This window comes from Vicia villosa, linkage group LG7 (genome assembly GCF_029867415.1).
Source record: "Vicia villosa cultivar HV-30 ecotype Madison, WI linkage group LG7, Vvil1.0, whole genome shotgun sequence".
NCBI classification, from domain to species: Eukaryota; Viridiplantae; Streptophyta; class Magnoliopsida; order Fabales; family Fabaceae; genus Vicia; species Vicia villosa.
The window spans coordinates 104,248,774-104,272,738 of record NC_081186.1 but is presented as its reverse complement, the minus strand read 5'-3'; the positions used below and the strand labels follow the sequence as shown (position 1 = coordinate 104,272,738).

The 23,965-nt window shown below is 32.9% G+C and overlaps 2 protein-coding genes across 3 annotated transcripts; both read right to left on the bottom strand.

Moving 5' to 3' along the window:
* Nucleotides 1-266: 266 nt before the first annotated feature.
* Nucleotides 267-4,848, bottom strand: LOC131616337 (uncharacterized). Its single transcript, XM_058887643.1, has 4 exons — nt 4,407-4,848; nt 4,242-4,330; nt 2,981-3,078; nt 267-2,473 (listed from the first exon to the last, which is right to left on the bottom strand). The coding sequence occupies exons 1-4, from the start codon at nt 4,414-4,416 to the stop codon at nt 2,368-2,370; spliced, it is 303 nt and encodes a 100-aa protein (XP_058743626.1). The 5' UTR covers nt 4,417-4,848; the 3' UTR covers nt 267-2,367.
* Nucleotides 4,849-8,217: 3,369 nt separating this feature from the next.
* Nucleotides 8,218-12,522, bottom strand: LOC131618136 (uncharacterized). Of its 2 annotated transcripts, none has more exons than XM_058889403.1 (9): nt 12,279-12,522; nt 10,427-10,508; nt 10,019-10,247; nt 9,775-9,929; nt 9,597-9,642; nt 9,419-9,510; nt 9,170-9,266; nt 8,911-8,967; nt 8,218-8,796 (listed from the first exon to the last, which is right to left on the bottom strand). In XM_058889403.1, exons 1-9 carry the CDS (start codon nt 12,313-12,315, stop codon nt 8,614-8,616), a joined length of 978 nt encoding a protein of 325 aa, XP_058745386.1. In that variant the 5' UTR covers nt 12,316-12,522; the 3' UTR covers nt 8,218-8,613. The 2 variants fall into 2 exon arrangements, with proteins under 2 accessions (XP_058745386.1, XP_058745385.1); XM_058889402.1 differs by having other exon boundaries at nt 10,427-10,503.
* Nucleotides 12,523-23,965: the final 11,443 nt, after the last annotated feature.

Here is a 23,965-nt window from a genome sequence, read left to right as displayed (position 1 = left end):
TTATTAAATACATCATTATTAAACTTGTACGCATTTTAATATAAATATTTGTTAATTTCTTAACTCAATAATAACATCCTTGAATTTTTTTAATGTTGTTAAAATCTTTAAATGACATGATAATTTATAATTGATCGATTATTTTTATTAAAAATATAAATAAATAGATATGGATATAGGTGCTTAAGTATTCATTAGGTACGAGTACTAATACAAACGTTGGTGTCTGCACAAATATTAGCTCGGATAAGAAGATTTGTTCAAACCACTAATATGGAAACAATACTATGGTATGCTGCCCAAACGCTACCCATTCCGATCCATAGTACACATGACTACAGTACCAAGCACCACCCAAATATATCATTATGACCATATTTAGGAAGAAAATTAGAACTCAACCAGCACACAATCAATTACCAATAGTTACTCTTTATAGTGCTTTTTAATTTTCTACACCAACCTCCAACCCTTCTATATCAATTATAATATACCATTTATTCCTTCTATTTTATTAAATAATAGAATCTAATCAACCTTAAACTACACTCATAAAAAGAAACCACACGTAGTAAATATTCAATTTTATAGAACTCCCATACGTTTTCAATTCTTAAAAATAGTTTTCCTCACGCAAAAGTCAATTCATTTGTTCTATAAATTTAAGAGCCAATTCATTTTATTCCATGCAATCTGAGAGAAATAAAGCAATAAAGTGTAATAAAGTGTAAAAGAGTAACATTAATCTCATTATTCATATAGTATGGCAAAAACCATGTTTGCTTCCTTTCTTTTAGTTCTCATTATTATTGTAGGAATTATGAGTGTTGTTAAGGGTGATGAAGAAGATCACCAACTGCTAAATCTGTTAAATTGTAGACATCTGTATACGTTGTGTTATGTTTTTAATCTTAGAAACTTTTGTGATATTTACCAAAGGTTGTGTGGTACCCAACCCCCTCCTCAAACCCTTCCATGATCAGAGGTTGTGACCAAGCATGAGACAGATTCGGACCTGCAACATCCTACCTATTTACATTTAAAAGGTAATAGTCCGACCACTAGATTATTTGACTAAAAAATAATATAATGTTGAGCTTTGGCTAGTTATCTAGCATTTTGGTATGTCCAGGTCCAGATATATATTTTATACATTTTTGTATTTGTAATATTTGTCATGTTATATGGTTGTACTTATATATATGAAAATTGAAATAAAGTTGCTATGCATGGTGTTAATTTCTTGTGTCTCATAGCTAGCTAGCATCATAATACACTAAGAAAAGCCAAAAGTGCGTCTAATATGAACCTCTTAAAAAATTAATCCCTGCATTCATCCTTCTTCACTTCCTCCATCTCCATTCAATACGTTCTGGCCAAGTTCATAATACACCCTACGTAAAACCCAAATGACTTTAACACGCCAATAAAATACTCTACATCCAAAACTACTAGGTGAAGTTTAATCAAAGTTAACTTAATGGATCAATGACATATGCCTTATATGTAGCATGTTTGACAAGGCCGGGTAGTTGGAATTCAGTAGGCCTAGCAACTTTGAGCCGGAAACTAACAAAGGTTCTAACACCACTAGACTAGAATGCACTTGATAAAAAATCAGTAGAATTGAGTGAATTGATTGGGTTAACAGCATCAAATTTCGGCCTGCCAAATCAATTTTAATCCACTCCTAACTCCTCTTGCATCACCCTACCTCCATCACAAATAACTAAAAGAAGTTGGAAGAAAGACCAACTTAGCAAATAACTAAAAGAAGTCTGAAGAGAGAATATGGACAATTCGCAACCATCTAAACACCGCATTTCAAATTTGCACTGCAAACTTGCAATGTAGGAACAGTGAACACTACTCTCCAACTCGCCGTGAGCACATCGAAAACAAGGATTGGGGTATGGCCCCCTCCTTAAGTTGATTGAATATGCAGTATGCACTGCCCAAATGTCAGAGACTCAATTAAACTCAAGAAATTATTACTTTATCTGTTTTACAACTTCCAATCGATCTGAAGAATAAGACGAAGGGATCTACCACATAGTAGCAATCACACTTACTTTAATAGTGTAGTCGCAAATAAATAAAATATTAGGATGAATTAGGCAGCTAAAGTTACCAAAAATGGCTTATACATTTTGATAGCAACTAAAACAAAAGATTAAGTAAAGTTTCAATTCATTAAAAAAAGTGAAGTAAATTTTCAAATGTACAAATTACTAATGTATTGCAAAAAAAAATTATTATTATATGGTTAGACATTTGCTTATCAAAATAAACTGAATGAGAAAGGAAAGAATGACATTTACCAAAACTTAAACCTCAAAAGTGATATACATTCTAAGTTATTTAGGTTCATTGTTCTTGATCCCCAATCCTCTCAGGAATTTTCCCTCCAGGAGTTTCTGCATTACTTTCCTTGAAACCAAGTTCGGCCAAATCTTGTTTTGCCATCAAGTTCCTGCAAGATGTTAATTAGATAGTTCATAGATAAGCAGTGATAAAAAAAAACAGTCAAGAAAAACCTTAAAGCCATGCATACCACAAAGAACATCAATGGCAAAAACATATCAATAATTTCCAATCAATAAAAACACAGATCAAGATATCCACCAAAATGCCAACAACATTACAAATAGATAAGATTTAATCATTTCATTGCAAATTTGTATAAAGTTAGCATTTGACTTGTGTTATCTTGCCAACAGATCAAGTATTCTATGTAGTGAGGAAAAAAAAGAGTATTCTACTAAAACTGTAATGCTCACTCAAATAGATCAGATCAAAAAGTTCAAAATGATCAATTCAAATCCACTTAAGAGACTTGAATTATTTAACAGCTCTGTTTGTTCATCAAGCTATACACACTATTGAGCTGTGGAGAAGCCTGTTTAACACAAAATATTGAAACCAATATGGTAACCTGTAAGAGAAAAACTATGTCTGTAGTGCAGTGAAGCCAACTCACTTTTCCATACGACATTGCAAATATTTTTTTGAGAATTCCCTGCATATTTCCGACTTGCTTCCAGCAGTCTTTAAACAATTGAGATATTCCTTCTTGTCCTGAAATGAGGCGATAAGAAATTAAGGTACAAGAAGATAGACAAGATAAACTCTTGACAGCATTTGACAAACTGAAAAAAATATGACGAAACAATCTATTGTCTGCTTGCTTTGGTGGCACTAAACACTCACAAAGGCACAGTTGAGACATTGCAACAAATTGCAGCTGTGGCGTCAAGCTATGAAGCACGAACACCTCTAGGATTAAGCGTGTTACGATGTCCGACAAGCGTCGGTGTCCGACACTTCTATGACAGTTGTACGACACGAGTCGGAAAACTCAGACAAGTTTCCCCAAAAAATGGTTTTTTTTCTTTCTTTGCTTCGACACTCTTTAATTTGGTGTTTGACACCCGTATGACACTCATATGACATGTGTCGGACAATTCAGATATATGTTTAAAAAACAATTGTTTTTTCTTTGCTTCAATGCACCTTATACATTTCTTGGACAAAATATCAAACACAACTAATGGGGTTAAACGTGTGTCGAAGCAATGTTGATCAATGAAAGATTAAAGACATAAAATTTGATTAGAATATTTTTAACACTTTTAATAGTAAATGGATAAATGAAGATCAAATACTATCGTATATGTAGCGGTGCTGGTATCCTATATTTTTGACATTATCGATGTTGGAGTCTGTGTTGCATATGCATCACATATGCATAACAAATTAAAACAAGCACACTCTGTTCTGTTCAGTTTTACCTTTATAAAAAATATAAAGTTAACTACTCTTTTCACATTTAATGAGTAAACCCCCATTTTTTCTTCCAATCTTGATTGATAGATGTTATATCAATCTCTAGTCCCTACACTAAAGAAATAAAAAATTAAAGTCCTTAATATATCTTTAGCTGGTCAAGCCAATCCTTCATGAAGAAGGAATGTCACAGAAGCATAGGTGAAGGACTAATAATGTAATAGGTCCATATTGCAGATGACTTGCATCTATATTGCAGATGACTTGCATCTATATTTAGCTAGTCCAACAATTAATATGATGACAAACGTTCAGTCATACCCATTGGGATAGTAATATCTATGAAAAACTAGTTGAGAATTACAACGAAAACCCTTGCAAGGTCCTAACTTGTTTGAAGTATAAATAAATGCACAATGGATTGTTGATGGAAATTGAGAGAAGATGAAGCATACCAGGTCACACAAATGCATGTGATCCAATGGGAAAACTCCCTTTTCCGGAGGAATGGGACGGAGACCCCTGTTTCCACCAAATGCACCACCTAATTATTACAAGAGTTTCAGCGAATGCCATTTTAGAATCAAATCAAACAGAGAAAGTGAAAGAGAAACGAATACCTGAGCTCATTTCTAGGTTTTCTGTCAAACTTTATTATAGAGACTTTGAAAATCTTCCCTGCCGGAGTTTCAGTTTTATCGTTCAGCACAACACGTGCAGCTTCATCTGATTCAACTCGGGATTTTCTTGTTGGTTGTTGTTCGAAACACAGAGCGTTTTGTTTTTGTTCGTAGAGAGAGAACGAACTGGGAGAAGGATCTTAGTGAGTGAAGGATTTTAGTGAGTGAAGGAGCCGTGAGAAGGATTTTAGAGAGAAAATCGTGAAGAGGGGAAGTGTTTGGTTGGAGCGAACTGAGTGAGAGATGCGATTGAGATGGAGAGTTGGTTTCACGTGGTTCAGAGGCAGAGAGAATAGGGAGTTGATGGTAAGTTTTGAACGTGAGTGAATTGGAGATGAAGGAGGTGGACTCCTTTAGTTTTATCTCTAGGGTTCATTTTTGTTTGTATGATTTTCCCTTAAGCCCAATCGAAATTCCACCCTGAACTGCCTTATACTGCGCTTAAACTCCCCTTGACTGAACTTTTATTTTGATCTTGGGCCTGCTTCTATTAGCCCAGCGCCCCCATTGGGTTTTGCACCTCTTGTTTTACCTTTTTTAGCCCATTCTTATTTTCATTTATTAGTTTATTTTTGTTAACTTTGTTTCAATTCATAAAAAATTCCTAAAAAAATATTAGATTACTTTTTTATTTTCCCAATGTTAGGTAGAATTAGTTTGACATGATTTTTAGGATTTAGAATTCCCCTTGTTTAGTTTTAGTTTTTTTTTTCTTTTCAACTTTAAAACACTTAACAAGAGTAAAGAGTATGTTAGCAAAAAATAAGTCTTTGAAATCCTAAATCAACACAACAAGTTTATGGTACTTGCTTAAGGATTCTCGATGAGAGTAAGACTTTGGTGAAGGAGAGGCCATGGAGAATAGCATTAAGTTTCCTTGGAGGATACCATTACAATTTGGAGGATCAGGATTCCAATATTTGGACGAAACCAAGAAGCAAAAACAAACAGACAAAACAAAAGCATGCCCTAAACTTTGTATTTGAAAAAATGAAAAGGCATGTATCACAAATCAATCTATTATGCTCTTAACTACAATCTAATATACCATAAACCATCTAGTTAGGTAATGAATTCATCATAACTAACATTGTGTATGCATATCACATGCCAAATTAGGAACTACATTGTGTATGCCTATCACATACCAAATTATTACAAAATAACATTGGAACGAGAAATGGCAGTGCCTAGAATTAAAAGCAAGTTGAAAGTGTGATCATGAATGGAGAGTAACCAAGTGATTCATTACCAAGTAATTCAAGACAAAAGTAAAATGCAATACAGGAAAGAAATTGTTTAGTACCTCATGCTTAAGTCTTGAGATCTTGTATGTACAACTGGTTTCAAAACAGATTTTAAGTTGCCTGTCCTGGTTAATCAACAATCAAAATATTTGATATTGTATGTACAACTGGTTTCAAAATAGATTTTAAGTTGATTGCCCTGGTTAATAAAAAAAAAACATTTGACTTGTATGTACAACTGGTTTCAAAACAGATTTTAAGTTGACTGCCCTGGTTAATCAACAACAAAAACATTTGATCTTGTATGTACAAGTGGTTTCAAAACATATTTTAAGTTGACTTCCTTGGTTAATCAACAACAAAAACGTGTTTTTATGCATTTTGGGGTGCTTACGAAAAATAAAATTCAAATTTAGAGGCATTATTGAATTCACTATGGTGGGTGAGATAAATAGAGTTGGTAGAGCAATCCCCAATGACTTTGTTTGGAGAGATTATACACCATATGTAATCCAAGCCCAATCCATTTTTGTGAAATATGTCCTATTAATAATATCTTTTTCTTTAGTGTTTTAAAAAAATCAACAAATTGTGCAGGAACATTCAATTATACGAACGCAAGTTGTGCGTTCGAACACACCTTTACTTATTCATTTTAATGTGTGAAATTTCAACTACTAAACTATTAAATAAAAAATATTTCATTATCAAGTACACTAAAATAAAAAGTTATTAATTAATTAATAAAAAAATTCATTAAATTTTTCTAAAGATGATTGATCAATTGACTTTAATGAATATCTAATGAGTTATAAATTTAAGAGTCTTGCTAACCAGTACCTTCAGGACACTCTTTAAGCATACTAAATAAAACAAATATTTTTTATAAAAGTCAATATTTAAATTTCTAATGCGTTTTCAATGCATTGAATATACACACATTTATAAAAATTTACCACTTTAATCACTTAAAAAGTGTCCAAACTCCAAAGGACACTGGTTAACATTTCCCTAAATTTAATAGTACTAATGCATTATTTTAATCCTTCCATTATAATTTAAATCAAGTTTTATCCAATCAATCTGTTTTCAATAGGGGTGGCAAAGCGGGTGGCCCGCCCCGTTTAGGCCCGCCCCATTTAAGCCCGTCCAAAAGCGGGGTGGGGCGGGGCGGGCCTACTTAGGTGTTCGAGCTCAAAAGTCATGCCTGCCCCGTTTACTAACGAGTTGGCGGGTTGGCGGGCCGGCCCGCCAATTTTTATTAATTTTTTTATTTTACATTTTGATTTACTACATAATTAACAAAAAAAATTAATTATTACCAAAAATGTCGATAAAATATTTTTTTAACAACGCACAATAGAACTTCAACATGTCTTAAGTCCAAACAGTTCAAAAAATAAGACAAATAAAGATCAATTATAACAAAATAAACTCGACCACAATAAAAAAGCGTATCAAAATAAATAAATAAATAAATAATCCATATCACTCTAATTCTATTTAAAAACTAGCTACTAGAAAACCCAATTAAGAATTTACATAAGACAGACAATGATAACAATTACACCGCATAATACATCTCGGTGCATAAAATATCAACACCTAACTTTCTCACTAATTACTTCATATAAACTTTTATATTAATCGATTCCTTAATAGTTGAATCCAAAATTTGTCACACTTATAGACTCATCAAATCCCTCATTTACTTAAAATTCTAAAGAAAACATGTGAGATAATGTATTAACAACTTAATAATTATGCATGTTATACAACTGTTCTTTTATTTCAAACTTTTCCAATCTAAGAGAAGAGTGTTATATTTATAGTTAAAGTTGTTTTAATTCTAAATAAAAAATAATTTTTTTTAACAAAAAGCCCGCGGGCAAAACCCGCCCCGCCCCGCCTCGGCCCGTTTTTTTTAAGCGGGTTAGGCGGGGCGGGCCAACTTAAGGTACCGAGCCGAAAACCTCAGCCCAGCCCGCCTAAAATGGCGGGTCAAACGAGCCGACCCGGCGGGCCTGACCCGTTTTGCCACCCCTAGTTTTCATCAACTAAGGGAGTTGGTACTTAAAACTTATGGAGGAAGACCCAATCTAAGCTCAAACATATAGGAGAAAGGTAGTGTTGTTCCCACCATCTCTCTTTGAACTACATTGAATTTCAGTTGGTAACCACTAGGTATTAAATCTCATTCTAAAATTTCTTGTTAAAACCTCTTTTTTCCTCAAAGTTTTTAGTGCCATTCTTGGTTCAACGAGTCAGCCTTTGTAGTCTTGTTTTAAAATACCAACTTTATTTGGTTGGCTTGTTCAATGTGATCAATGCAGAAGAGAAAAAACTATGTTAGTTTTCAACATAGACCTGTCCCAACTTGAGGAAGTTAGGCAAGTGGAGCAACTTTCATTGTCAATAGAGCTTACTGTGTCCTAAACTCTTAGTACCAGATCAAAAGTCAAACTGTTCTCGAAAACATCAAATGTAAATTATGTAAAAGACACTGAAATCAAGAAGAATATACACACTAATAATTACTTTGATAATGTATTGATACATATTTGCAACTCCCTCTAATCTGAAACTGTCCTACATAAGCTAAAACTCACTGTTTTGCACCAAATTAGGATTTTTTTTTTCTGTGGTTAAATTTGGACAGTTAGTATTTAGTAAGGTTAGTTAATTGAAGTCATTCAGAAGATCGAATGACTCATATTGAGTTGGTGTTTTAAGTTCCATTTGCTAAATCTGTAATACGAGCGACTTAACACGGCTTCAGTTTACGAACCAGGATGATGACTACCACAGGGCCACTTAACTTTGCACCATTTCTTCATTGCAGGAACTAGGGATCCTTTTTGCTAGAAAAATGCGTAAGCAAGTGATGCGGGTATAATTCATCATGTTGCTAGCTGTCTTTGTTGTGTTTGGCATGAAGATGAATTTGTGTTGAGATCTGACACGGCAAAGCAGTCACTTGTATCAGAAAATGGGTCGAGCTTTCTTAATCTCTGTGCTCGAGGATGCTGAATGATTACCAGAACGTCGTTTTTGGAATGCTCATCATGAGACGTGGAAATTGGCTACACAAACATAGAAGTGAGATGAATGAATAGATAACAGAAGTCAGCAAAGGATTATATAAATTAGTAATGTGGCCAACTAATGAATCGTTATAGCATGTTTGTAGCACTTACCAACCCAATGTGCCATTCATGACTACTAAATTCTTTAAATGTTGCTGCATCCATTTCCTGCACCAAGGTTCTTGGTGTAGTCAGAAAACAGAATAATATTCTACAAACTAAAAGGTACAAATTAAGAGATTGTTTTCCAAATGCTAAGACTAGACTGTAAACATCATTTGCTACTATTTCTTACAAATGTAACTGATTGTTTAGACGACTAAAATAATACTTCCACTGAAATCTTGACCTGTGAAGATCGATAACTTACAATACTGTAGATGGGAGGCACCAGAGTCTGGCTTTTTAACTTTGTGGGTGGTATAACAGAGAAGTGTGGTGCCAAATCTTGTGATCTGAAAATCCATCTGCAGGTTACGGAATGGATTAAAATCTATTTGAGACTAAAATTGGACACGCAATTGCGGGAAAATCATGAGTAGTTTTCTTGCATTGCTAAGAATTTGTTCAAATTTAGATCATTCAAGTGTTAATTGCAGTTGAACATAGATAAGCATACCCAATGTACACAAAGATGCAAAACTGTGCCCATTCTCTGATCAAAAGGCGAAGCCAGTAATTCTCGGAGGAGTCGTAAATGTTCATATATATCTACAATTAACGGGTTGTCAAAGTCACATATTTACATATATACCATTGTTCATTAAAGTATATTAAATGAGTCCCAAATATAATACCACAGTTTCTGCCATAGCTACCATCTGCATTGCACCCTGAAACTTCCTGCACAAAGAAAAGAAAAGATGTCAACTATCGAAGTATGAATTCTTGTTTACATGAGATAATATATGTAACATATCTATGACATTTGGGAAGAAATTACTCTTATGCACATCTCAGATGCGTGACACTTACTTGAACATTATGTACTTTTTATACACAGCATCATACATTGCTCGAACATCCTCATTTTCAATAATGCTCAACTGTTCTCTCAGCACAAGTAGGTTTTGGGATATATGGTGGAATATTACATAGAATGAAATAAAATAATTTAAAAGCAAAAGCACCTGTACATTTGTGTAAACATGAATTAGCATCAAAACAAAAAGAAGTTTCCATTGGACTGCATATTATAATGACCATCTAAGAAACTTACTGCAAAGTATGGAACAGAAGCCTTGTAACCAACTAGAGTCAAGTAAAAGACACATGCAAGTGCGGCAGTTGAACGGCGTTCATTTAAAGAAAGGTGCTCACACATTATACAATAACCATGAGAAATAAGCAAAAAGGAGACAAAAGCAGCTGTCTGAAAGAGCACACCAGTCACATATACACCAAACGACATCCACAAAGAGCATGCCTGAAAATTGAAGCATGAATACCTGCAAAATTGGTGTCACAAATACATCAACAAATGTTCTATCAAACAAAGCTTCAAGAATGCCAAGCTTTCTTCAATCTCACACCAGAAGAATCATATGCAAGCCAAAATGAATGCGGACTTTAAAGCTAAAAATCCAATTCATATTCAACAAACCAACAAACAAGACCCGAAACTTACCAGAAGAGGAAAGATAGCATGAGCTGCAATGCTTTAATCAACGGAATCAAACTAAGTGTCCATTGCAAATTATTCCACTGCTCTAGCAAAACAATATCACAAAATATATAAATAAACATCTACAAAATATTAATAAAAAAATTCACCTGGTTCCAGTGGCGGAGCCAGGATAAAAAAGTTGGGATGGCCGGTAAAATAAATTATAAAAATTATTTAAATTATTTTTTATACAACAATATCAATTTTTTTTTGACGAAAATCATAAATGTGAAAAGTCATTTGATATTAAAAACGGTAGAAATAGGTGGTAAAAATTATTACTCTTTGTCTTCGAAAGTGATTTATTTATTTATAGAAAAAATTATTTCAAACTAATTTTTTTTTCAATTTTTAAAATAGACTTAAATGTCTATTGGTCTTTGTAAGTTAATATGCTTTTGTTTTTAGTCTCTAATCAGTTTTTTTTTAAATAGTCCCTAAATGTTAAAATCATTTAGATTTTAGTCCTTAAGTAAAAATTCGCATGAAAATTTAAAAGAAAATGTGTAGGAAACTTATAAATTTTAAATCTGTAGAAAAATTCGAATGAGAAACCGTAGAAATTCTGCCAACTTTCCTTTAAATTTTGAATTTAAGGACGAAAACCAAAAAGATTTAACATCCAGGAACTATTTTTAAGAAGAAAAAAAAGGAGACTAGACACTAAAAACAAAAACACAGGGACAAATAAATCATTTAAGCCTTTAAAATAATACTGTATTAATTTTTAAAATTAATATTACTTGCACCGTACCAATTTCAAATTAATATCTTAATACTATTTTTGCTAATAATAGTGGTGAATAAATCAATAAAGAATTGATACAATTGATAAATATGTAGAATCTACTAATAGAATACATTTATTAAAATAGATTTCATTAATTTTTCACTTCAATCAATATTTTATATATCAAATACAATTTATTATTATATCATAGAAATTTAAAACACTGGTTCTAATATTAAATTTGTTGACAATTAAAATAATTTTATAAATTTATCTTTAAAAATAAAAATAATTAACATTTTTATAAGTTTTTCCCCTATTATAAGAAAACATAATTAAAAATATTAGTTATAAAACAATATTTAATCTAGCAGTTAAGAATTATAGAGAATTATAGAGATAGTAGTTCTTTTTCTTATTCAGAGAGAGAATTATAGCTTGTAGAGTGAATGGAAATAGAGATAGTAGTTCTTTTTCTTATTCAGAGAGAGAATTATAGCTTGTAGAGTGAATGGACTAGGGGTTACTAGCTGAATTATATTTGTGGGGCCATGATGATATTACACTCATTACTTATAGTAGAGTATAAACTAATGAAAAGTTTTTTCTTCACTCTGTGTATGGTAAATCATTCATATTAAATATCAGTAGCCTTTTTTTTGTTCAAAGTAGTCTCAATCTATATACTGTTTTTTAAAAGGTAATGGGGTGGCCATGGCCTTCCCCAGTCACCCCCCGGCTCCGCCACTGCCTGGTTCAAATTCAAAGTACAAATTAACAATACAATAATGACCATAATGGAATTAACAACTTAATTAAGTGTTTATCACATAAAATCAAAATTAAATTCATTTTTTCTTGTTGCATGTCAATAAAACCTAAAGGATCAAACTCGAATAACGAAACAGAATCCAAAAAACTAGCAAAAACAGTTCTCAACATAGCAACACTCAGTTTTTCAGTTCATTGATAAAAATTTCAATTGTTTCTTATCTTATCATCTAAGAATCCAAACCAGATAAACAACACACAACAATCATGAAGAATTGAATCATATCAATTGAGGTGAAGTTCAAGAAGGACCTGAAAATGGCGGGTTTTGTAGGTGTAAGCGGTCCATGAACAAGCAGAGACGAACCAGATTGTCAAGAAGGTCAGATACAGCGACGGAAGTGCCCGATAAGACTCATCCACTCCGTCGCCGGAGGTCATCATTTGGTTGCCGGAAAGTTGTATCGTCGCCGGAGAATTGAAGTTCGGTTTAAATTGTAATAACTGTTTTATGTGCCTTCTTTGTGTTTGTTTCGTTTGTGTTACTTTCGTGCGCATACAAGGCGCATTTTATACTCTAGCTTTGCTTTGCACACGTCTCAAACGTGGCACTCTTCATTTTTTCTGTTTTTGCGTTTTATCATTATTTTCAAAATGTAATTATAAAATTGAGAATTCTATGAGGACCTTATTAAAATAAAGTGACGTGATAAAAAAAAATTATTAAGCTTTGGAATTTATAAGTGATTGATTCAATTAAATTATAAGCTAAATAATTTCATTTTGCTTATAAAAAATTCCTTTTGCGAATTAATTAGTTAAACTTTAGAATTGGAAATCATTTCATGAGACTAACGTCACTTAAATAGTAAAAACAAAGTTTCAACAAAGTTATCAATTGATAAAAATTTAATTCATATATGAGTATGCATTTCTTCGATAAATTGTGTGAGAAATTTATTGTAATTAATATGCAGTATTTATTGTTTTAAAAGTTTAAATTTTTTAGGAAATCATATTTGATATATTTCAGCCGATAAGAATAAGAAATGGTTATCAATTTTTTGATTGAGTCACGTAAAATAACAGCTACATTTAGATAAGTAGATGTTCTGGCGTATGATTGAGTATAGGGAAACATACATGTGTGAATTTGATTGAGATTTTCTCACAAATGGAATTGAAGACTCGAGGTTTCACGATGAGACATGCATCCCTTAAAGTTGCTTCAAGTAAAGCGGTCAAATGCAAGAAAACGTGTTCCGACGATTAATATGTTTTCATATTATTTGCGTTTGCCACTTTTGATTTCTTGAAAGTAGAGACAATTGATCTTTTGCAGATTGTCAAAAGACTAACGCTTAATAATGTTATGTCTTATAAGTCAATGAATACGATTTTTAAAAGGATTGACTTTGTCATTAAAAAATTAATGGCATAATATATATATATATATATATATATATATATATATATATATATATATATATATATATATATATATATATATATATATATATATATATATATGAGGAGGGATCAAATTACACCCGAAGAGTTACACCATGAGTTACACTCGTTCAATAACTACATTTTGAATTAATATTTTTTAAATTCAACCGTTGGATTGAAACATAATATCATATAGATCATACCTAAAAAGTTTGAGCTTAATCTATAATGATTTACTATGTCATTGAATTACATCAAAATTAACGTTATATGAAAGCTCATTTTGATGTTAATCTTTGGATATCTTGATCGGATGTAAATCATTATAGATTAAGCTCAAACTTTATAGGCATGATCTATATGATATTATGTTTCAATCCAACGGTTGAATTTAAAAAATATTAATTCGAAATGTAGTTATTGAACGAGTGTAACTCGTGGTGTAACTCTTCGGGTGTAATTTGATCCCTCCTCTATATATATATATATATATATATATATATATATATATATATATATATATATATATATATATATATATATATATATATATATATAATCTTTCTAAAATCTTCTCAGCTGACGGTAACTATCCTATTGATGGCCACATAGAACCTCAACTTCAAGTGCATCCAACGACTAACACATATCAAATTTGTTATTCTATCTCTATTATATATAGAAAAGACACCAAATTCACGTACTTAGTTTCAAATTCAATTTTAATTCACTATTCTCCCTTACATACGAACTTGGGGTTAGAGTGCATACCTTGTAGGTCCGCCCCCTCGAACATACGTTTGACAACTAGTAAGTTTGTTATTCCATTTGTACTATATATAAAGAAGACATCAAATTCAAGTACTTAATTTCAATTTCAATTTCAATTCACTATTCTCCCTCACATACTGACTTGAGAGATGGACTGCTAACCTTGTAGGTTAGCCCTCTCTGTCACACCAGAAGCTTTGATCCACAATTACCACTCAATTTTTGGTTCTGGTGATGGAACGAAATAATTGCGCCATATGTGGAAATTTATTTTTGATTCCTACGTTTTCCATGATTTCACGAATGATCTTCAATTCATTAATTTGAAACCTTCTAAGGTCATTGAATCGAAAATACTCGAAATAGAACATGAAGTTTTGTCGTGTTCGGATCCAATCAAGCATCTTCTCAACTCTGATTTTTTTGAATTTTCACCTACATTTCATACTATTCTAAGTAATGGTTGGATCCAAAACAACTCGTTCCACGTTACACGTGAAGCCACTGCTATAACTCAGGCAGTGATCAATCAATCACTTCCTCCTCATCCTCCATAAGGCATCACAAATCCATAAACTAAGATTCCATTGCATCCGGATCTTGTCCAGACTCCTGAAATAGTTGAATTTGTCAAATTTTTACATTAATAAATTTCATTCTATACTCGTCAACACTGTTTTATAATAAAAAAATTGAGTTATTTATATTAATTAAGAATTTCACTCAAAGTTTTTAAGTTAAATTAGTATTTGACATATAACCCAATATTTGGTGGGAAACCACGATAGCTTTCTTTTGACAATTGGTTATGATTTTGGGGGAATGAATATGGGTTTAATTTATTAAACCTTGCCACAATTATATTATATTATGTACTAAATGCAAAGTTGATGGACCAGATTTTGGGGGAAAAGAGTTGGTGGGTGTAACTATCTTTGGTGCAAAGTGGAGTCATGCAACAAAACCACTCCAAGATTTTGCAATTCTAGAGTGACGAGTCATCAAAATATTACTCATTAAATTACATCATTATTTTCAATGAAATTATCTTAATTAAATATATGTTAAAAATCTATTAGCAATTTAATATTATTAGTTACATAAAATAGTCTATATTACTACATCGAAAATTCAGAGGACAGGAAGTCGTGAAGAGCACTTAACTATTTTTATATTTATTTAGTTTATAATGTTCATTACTTTTTGGAAATATTGTTATTAATTATCATGTATATGATAATAAACAATGCTACTAATAAAACAGAAGTGCCTTCGTTTTATTTTATATTTTCGGTAAGACAAAGCTCACCAAATAAATATAAGAAGATTTGTTTGTTGGTGATGCATTTGACCAACTAATTTTTTGGCAATGGGGTGTTGACTTTGTATTGTAAATTGGATGCCTAATAATATATCTGAGTTTGAATTGTGCACGGGTTTTTTCATTCATTTTGATAATAAAATTAGAATTTTATTTATTAAAATATTTTTATGAATGATAATTAATAGATAGTTAAGTATTTTGAAATATAATAAATAAGAATATTTTTATATGAAATATTGATAAATATTTTGCTAATAATATAAAAAATGTGTTTATTAAACAAAGTCGTTTAATAATTGTGCACAAATATTTGCATGTGCATATCTTATGTCATCATACTTATCGTGTGTTTAATTTTATAGTAAAAAAAATAGATTTTAAATAAATTAATTATGTAAAATTGATTCTTATCAATTATCAATTAGTTCAGTAGTGAAAAGAGATAAAATCAGTTATAGTTTAGAAGAACTCAAAATCATTTCAAAAGTGAACCAAACATACACTAGCATTTTGAAAAAGTTTTAAAAAGTGAAATTCTGATTATTTCATCTTTGAACCAAATATGAAGGCAGCAAAGGCTATATGGTAGATGAAAGATGGTCATCAGAAGAGAATCAAGAATTTAGGTGAACAAACTCACTAACAAAACTAGTTTCATTAACTTACTACCCAATCAAAAGTTTCGAAGATATAAACATTACACTCAAAATTGTCATTTTTCATAACATTTATTTTTCTTCTACGCAAATAATTAATTAAACATAACTTCCTCTATAATCACTTAATCAATCACATAATTGCTTATTATGCCCAATAAAATGGTAAAACCTCAAACTCTCGCAAGACTAATACTAGTATTATATATTGTAGAAGAAAAAACTCTAAAACGAATGTAGTTGTTGTTGGTATTAAAGTCAAATCCAACATAAAAACCGAACTATTTGGTCTTCATATTTTGAATGGTGTGAATGCAATATGAAAGACATTTTGCAAACAATGAAAGCTGCGCACAACATAGAATGAGTTGGGTTCCTTGTTGCAAATATATTTCTTATAGAATACTAATTTGAGTTTCAAATCCTCAAACTGAGTATTCTCCGTAATAATTTTTAATTATTTCACTTACAAGAGTCTTAGTACTCATCTCATCAAAAGTATTTATTGAGCAACTAAAGTCTATTTGATCCAATGATTGACCCTCATCTTCATCTTTTGACCACTCACTCTCAGATTTGGAAATTGTGTGCCATCTTTAGCTATAAACTTTAGGGGTGTCCATCCTTCTTTTGAATGTTTTCTAAATTTTGTTATCCATGAATTTGAGAAAAGCACCCATGCGAATTTTTTAATGATCATAATCTGTACCATATAAAATAGGTGGACGATTTAAATATCATTGTTCTTTAGCATTGTCAAGTTTGGACAAAATATATAGATATGCTAGAGCTCACGCTACTAAAATAGGGTGTTTGCTCTAATGACAATTGAAATTTTGTTCTCAAGATATCAAGATGTCATACAATTCGTAATAATGTGCATGACAAGTGTAACGCGTAATTAGCAAAATAAAGATAATAAATAAAAAAACACAGAAATTGGTAACTCAGATCGATGCAAAATCACCTGCGTCTGGAGGGCGTTAACCCAAGGAAAGAAAATCCACTCTTAATAGTAAGAAGTACAAATTGGTCTGAGTTGAACTCTCCTAATTCAATGTTTCTTTTCCTAATACTATATGTGAAGTTCTATTTAGGATTTCCTCTGAATAAGAGACCCCTCTGACTTTCACTCAAGCGCTCTTCCTAATGTTTGGAAAATTACAAGAGTATAAGAATGATGACACGGAAATACAACTCAAATAATCTGTTCCTTGTGGATTTCTCTCTTTATCTGAGATATCGGTCTACAAGATAACCAGCCCGCATCTTTCCAAGGATCCCCGCATAATTACCAACTCAGCAAGTGAATACCCTTTTCTCAGGAGCTTGTTTGATGCAAACCTTTCAAGTGGAATACTTGATAAGAAGAAATTGAGACCAGTTTCACGATTGGAAATCCGAAACAAGGGGAAGTTTATCTCAAATAACATTTCAAGTGGAATACTTGATAAGAAGAAACAGAGACCAGTTTCGCGATTGGAAATCCGAAACAAGGGGAAGTTTATTTCAAATAACCTTTTAAGTGGAATACTTGATAAGAAGAAATTCAGACCATTTTCGCGATTGGAAATTCGAAAAGAGGGGGGGTTTATCTCAAATAACCTTTCAAGTGGAATACTTGATAAGAAGAAACCAAGACCAGTTTTACGGTTCATGACCCGAAACAATGGGAAGTTTATTTACCCGTTCTAAGTAAGATTACTTAGTTAAAGAAGATGAGAAAACATACGCCTTCGATAAGAATGCATTTCCATTCAATTACCAAAAATCGCAAAGCATGTCCCTAGGAGAGTTGTCTCTTTATCCTGTAATACGGTGAACTGACTTTTATAATCGAAATATGCGGTTGAGCAAGAGTCGCCACCGACTTTTATTTTATCCAAATATCGGAAAGGCTAAAAGAAACCGGAAAACACCTTTTAAAAAGATTTGAGTTCGGGGGGTAATTATGCAAAGGGAAGGTTTAAAAAGCACCCTTTGCATCCATGGTTTTCCATGGGCTCTTAATTGCTTTGCTCTTTTTTGTTTCAGAAATGTAGAAGAAAAAGAATAGGGACTTTAGCTCGTAAATGAGCGTAGCCCTTTTGAAGGTTTATGAGAAAGAATATAAAAAAACTTTAGCCAGAGCAAGGCAATTAAAAGCAATTACCTTAAACTTAGATGATAGGTCTCTTTTAGCCTTTCAGGGGAAAGGGTCTATCCTTGCCATAAGAGGGCAGGAAGCCTTTCATTTGGAGGTTAAAGGGTCGTCGAAACATCCTTTGCCATAAGACTGTCCCATGCCATAGAAGGGCAGGTAGTCTAAGGTAAGGATCAGAATAAGCCTTATTCGTAGGCAACCAGAGGATACCTCAGCCTTTTCCGTAGGCAACTTCCGAGGGTCGAGGTCATATTTGTGTATCGAAGGCAGCATCATTTAGGGTCGCATGACTTTTATTTATCGAGGCAACATGGCTGAGGTATCCTCGTATTCGAGGGACATGGCTTATTCTGCAAAAAAACACAAAGGCAACAGGCAACAGGCAACAAGGCAACAGAGAGGTTACCCCAAAAGAGTGCGTGTGTGCAACAATCATGTGGTTCAATTCAGTTATTTATCTTGTAATTAGTGACTCTAATCCAGTTTAAATTTGCACTCCCTAAATTACTAACCACGCAGTATATAAAGCAATAAAGGGGAGGGAAAGTGAAACCAGCGGATCCCCAACAGGATTTGGCACAAGTAATAATAAAAGCCATAAAATAAAATAGGGTTTAGGGTTACCAACGACGTAGCTTTGGCAATTGGCAAACCCTGAAAAGGTGGAAAAAATAGAAGGCAAAATATATGTGAATGCATTATCGGTTCAATTGTAGGTATGGTTAACCCTGATCAAGATAAAGGATAAAATAAAAAGAAAAGAAAAAGGGTAAAAGAGACTTAGCTTCGATTGATGAAGGTTGATAGTCGGTTTGCCATAAGCATTAAGCATTGACCCTGACCATTAGAGAATTGGCAGAAGAAATAAAAGGAGAAGTAAGTGTAGGAGGAGTTCCAGTGACAAGGGCATTAAACCCTAATTAAATAAAGGTAAATAAAGGTAAGAATATTTAAATAAGAAAGCTTAGAACTTAGCTTCGTATTTGACGTGGCGCGTAGTCGGAGTGTATTTGAGAAGCAACCCTGAAAAGGACACAGAAAGAACAATATTTTCAGTGTAGGGTTAATTCTCGTAAACCCTGATTCGGGCACAAGTTAGCCATAATTAATAGAATAAGGATAAGTTAATTGTTGGTTTTTAACCCAATTAATTGAATCGGTGAAAATGAGTTTCGATTAAATTACCTAATCCTAATATTCATTTTATCAATTAATTAAACAAATAAATTAGACAAATTAAACTAATTTTAAACTATTAAAATAGAAATTTAACAATAATAAAAATAAATAATATTTTAATATTTATGTTTTTTAAGAGAAGGAAAAAAAGGAAATTTATAACAAAATGTTAAAATAGAGTATTAAAAGAGTTTTAAATGAATAAAATAAAATAATAAAAAGAAAACTATATTATAACAAATAAATAAAAAAGAAAAGTTAGAAACACTCAGCTTTTATCCAGTGTGGTAGTCCATGTGAGGGTGTGTGGTACACCTCCAATCCAGGTGCATTGGATCTAAATAGCGGATGATCCGATGGTCGTGGGGATTGGCATACCGTAGGCTCACGCGAATGAGAGTGCGTGGGGTCTGAAAGCCTTAACACTCAAATAAATCAGCAAAATAGAAAGGGGGCGCCAAGGATCGAACCTGCATCCTCCCTATCATCAGTGCGTGCCTTTAACCAAGCGTGCCTGAATCACATGTTGTTAGCAACACCAACTCTAATCAAAATATACAAAATCAAATGAATTAAAATTTGAATCAAGATTGCGCGCCCCTTGTATCGTCCCTGTCCTTCAGCACTCGTGAAAACAAAAGCTTTTACCTACGGTTTCTAACCGTGGCTGTAGCCCTGCGATGAGCAATTACATTATGCATACCAAATAAATTCCATACGATGACATGAATCTATCATACATTGACCTCCGAATCACATAGCACCATCGGTTTGAAGCGATTTTGCCTCCAATCAGGTTTCCCCAAACTCAGAACCTGAAACCCTAACTATGGCACAATCTATAATTCGCAACTGAACACAAATTAAATGTTACAGACAGCTTCTAAACATCATCACGATTCAAAATATGTGTTCATATGTAATTTATGATGAGTATATGAACGGAATCGAATTGAAATAATATGAACGCAAACCGTGAGTTTTCTGTGGTGATTCCAGATGCTTCAATCAATGGAGGTGATGCGATTAGTCTCAGAAAGCCACGAGGAATCGTTTTGGATGTATGAGAGTGCCTGAATTGATCTCAAACGCCTTCTGCCATGGCCCTTGAGTTTTCGGTTTTTGAAGCTCTCCTATGGTGTTTGATGCGGCCAATCCTTGTCCAAAAAGAAAATCCCATTTTGGTCTGCCACTGTCCCATACTTATAATTAGAGAGTTTAGGTTAACAAATTCAATCCAATCCTTCTTGAATCGTGATTTTGGAGATTGATCAAAATTTGATTTTTCCAATCTTTCTAAAACCAACTAATTTGTACCTTTTTTGTATCAATTTCAATCTCCATAATTTTAAATCGGATATCTTGTTTTAATGGATGATTGAATATATATCTTAATCAAAATCTTTGATCTTCCTTTAATTTCCATGAATTAAATCCTTTTTAAATGAATGAAAAATTCATATAAAATCAAATATAACTCAATAAATCGTGGGAATTGGAATGGATGTCTTGGATATCATAAGGAACAAGATTGGGCCAAAAGAAGTTGGGTCCCTTTGCAAAAAAATTCATTTTGAAGTTCATTTGTTCACATTTTTTCTCTTAAAATCGATCAACTTTGGCAAGGCATATCTCCCTCAATTTTTAAGATATGGAGGAATTCTAGGACTTTTTGGAAACCTAAAGATATCCTCTACAAGCCACTTTGGAAGCTTTTTTCCATTTGAAGAATTTATCTTGATGATATGGGCTTTGACAAAAAACTGCTTTCGGTTGACTTTCAAAAAGGACCTGTAATCTTTTGATCCATATCTCTCAAATGAAGCATTTTTAGACCTGGCATGTGAGAGACAAAGTTGTAGAGAATTCAATTTTATTCAAAATGAGCTTTGGGTGGGAAATTTCTGATGTTCCATGTGAGAGTTATGGCTGGTCAAACTTCAGTTGACTTTCTCCTATACAAACCCTCATTTAGAAACTTTTGAAACTGTTGATTTCTGATATTTCCTTGATGAACCATGATCAATTCTTGATCAAATGGTGAATGATACTTCAATATGAGGATCTTGACCAAAAATCAGGAGTTTTGACTTTACTTTGCCCACAGTTGACTTTTAGGTCAACCTAGTCGACTGTTGACTTTCTGATCAATTGAGTGACCAATCATTTGAGCTGAGACTTGATACTTGTCATAGAGGTCATGTGAGACATATTGAGCCATATGGGATGCCTTGGAGCCATTGATTCATTGATTCTCCTTTGAACAAACCAAACCCTAGTTTCTGAGCCTTGCTAAGGAGAGTGTGTCTTGGAACTTTGTGTATTGATTTGAATTTGAATCGGAGAAATAGTATGGGCAAATTTTGGGGTATGACATATCCCTAGCAGAGTACAATGTTCGAAGGAAGTCATACAATTCGCGCCAACATCAGTCTTCTATGGCGTTATTCTTCACATACCTCGGGTCTTGCATTGCATTCATTACATATCATAGCATCCTCATTGTGACATCTAAGGGAAGCTCCAAAATTGTGCACTTTATGTATTTAAGTCTCTCTTATTCGGTAAAGGCCAAGATGTCAATCTTCATCCCTCAGGATAGAAGAAACTTAAATAAGGACATCTGTCACACCCTAATTTTTATCCCCCATAAGATTTCACATCATATAATATCTCATATACAGGTATGAAATGTTCTTCTTAAACATCTCTTGCCCTAGCACTCTTCTCCTCTTCTCAATTTCACCTACAAAACATGATGATCTCACTTTTCCATATTTTTCCTTTTTTTATATATAGTAACACTAGACCCTTTTTATGTTTCCCTCTTATGCCCTTACTTATTCTCATGCAATTACCTCATTGCCCCTTAAACCTCTACACTTCCAATTATTTTATTTTTCTTATTATTATTATTATTAACAACATAAAACTATTATTTAATTATTTCATATAATTCCAACTTAAGAATTTATAATCCCTCAAACAATCTAATCACAACAGCAAATCACAATTATTTCATGAATAAACTCAATAAATCACTAATATTCATAAATAAATGCATATACATCATGATTCTAGATTTGGGGTGTTACACTGGGTACCAATGTTCAAATTTCTTTTTTAATAAGAAATTGATTATAAAGCTTGCACTAGGGGTGCAACCCTTGCAAAAACACCATAAAGTGTTTGAACAAGATAAGGGGAGTTTATACCATTCATAATAAATAGATCTAAACTTATAGTATCCATTGTACAACCATCTCCAAGAAAGAAAGATGATATTGGAACAAACCACATCATAGCAAAAAGATTCCCCCTAAAAAATTATTGCATTTCTCATAAGCCAAATACTCCAAATTATAGCTATCCAAATGATTTGATCTTTACCCTATGGTTTGCATTCTTCACCTTTTCTTGAATTAAGCCAAAATCTAAGAATTCCCCACCGTTGATTGCTTCCGGATACAACTTTAGTGTTAAATTCTCTTGAGGAAGAGCTTTGCCACCCATTATGGTACTACGCAGTTTTAGTGTTAAATTATCTTGAGAAAGAACTTTGCCATCCATTGTGGAGACTTTAGTCTCTGCAGTTTTGAAGCAATAAGGAGAAAATTCTACAGAAGCTCGCTAAGTCAAGTTATAGCGCGCTTAGAGCTTCAGAAACAGAGAATAGAAGATTTTCTAAGCTCGCTTAGAGCGGTTAGCTCGCTAAGCGAGATCTCCTTTACTGTGCCGGATATTTTGTATAATAAGTGTAGCTCGCTTAGCGTGATTAGCTCACTAAGCGAGCCTGCATAGCTTTTATGTTTATATTTCTCATTTTGCACATTTCTAGGTTACGGTTTTGGGGAAGTTTTTGTGTGCCAACTCCATCAACTTCGTTCTTAGGTTAGGATTAGCTTAGAAAACAACACTGGGTAGTACATTTGGATGATCGGAGGTGGATTTTTCATCAATTAGAGATGACAACCCGCGAGATGTTTGGTTTTCCTCTCTTCCTCTTTGTGTATTTCCTTTGTATTGGGTTTTATATGTATATTTACTCGAATCTTATGTATATTTATCGTTCATGGCGTTGTATAAAATCTGCTTTGCAAATCGATATTGTTATCTTCCCTAATTTTTTTGCATTTATGTCTGGGATTTGTGTTGCTGTAGAGATATACCTCACAGATTTTGATTAGGGATAGAATTATGTTTGTTCCTAGACTCCAGAGATGGATTTAGAGCTAACAATCACTTGTGCATCAAAGCTTAATGCTGCCGTGTTTGAGTTGCGCGTGAGAGATTGTCTACTGCAAGTTCAAATTCTGATGAGGGAATGCCTGAGTAACTCCTACCAGCCTCAACACAAACGAATTTGTAGATGAAGACGCCCTACTGCATAATGTGGTCACCTCCCAAGTTCATAAAAACCTAAATTCTGCTGATGGACTTGGTGCTGATGGACCTGATGGCCCTGAGCTTGTCA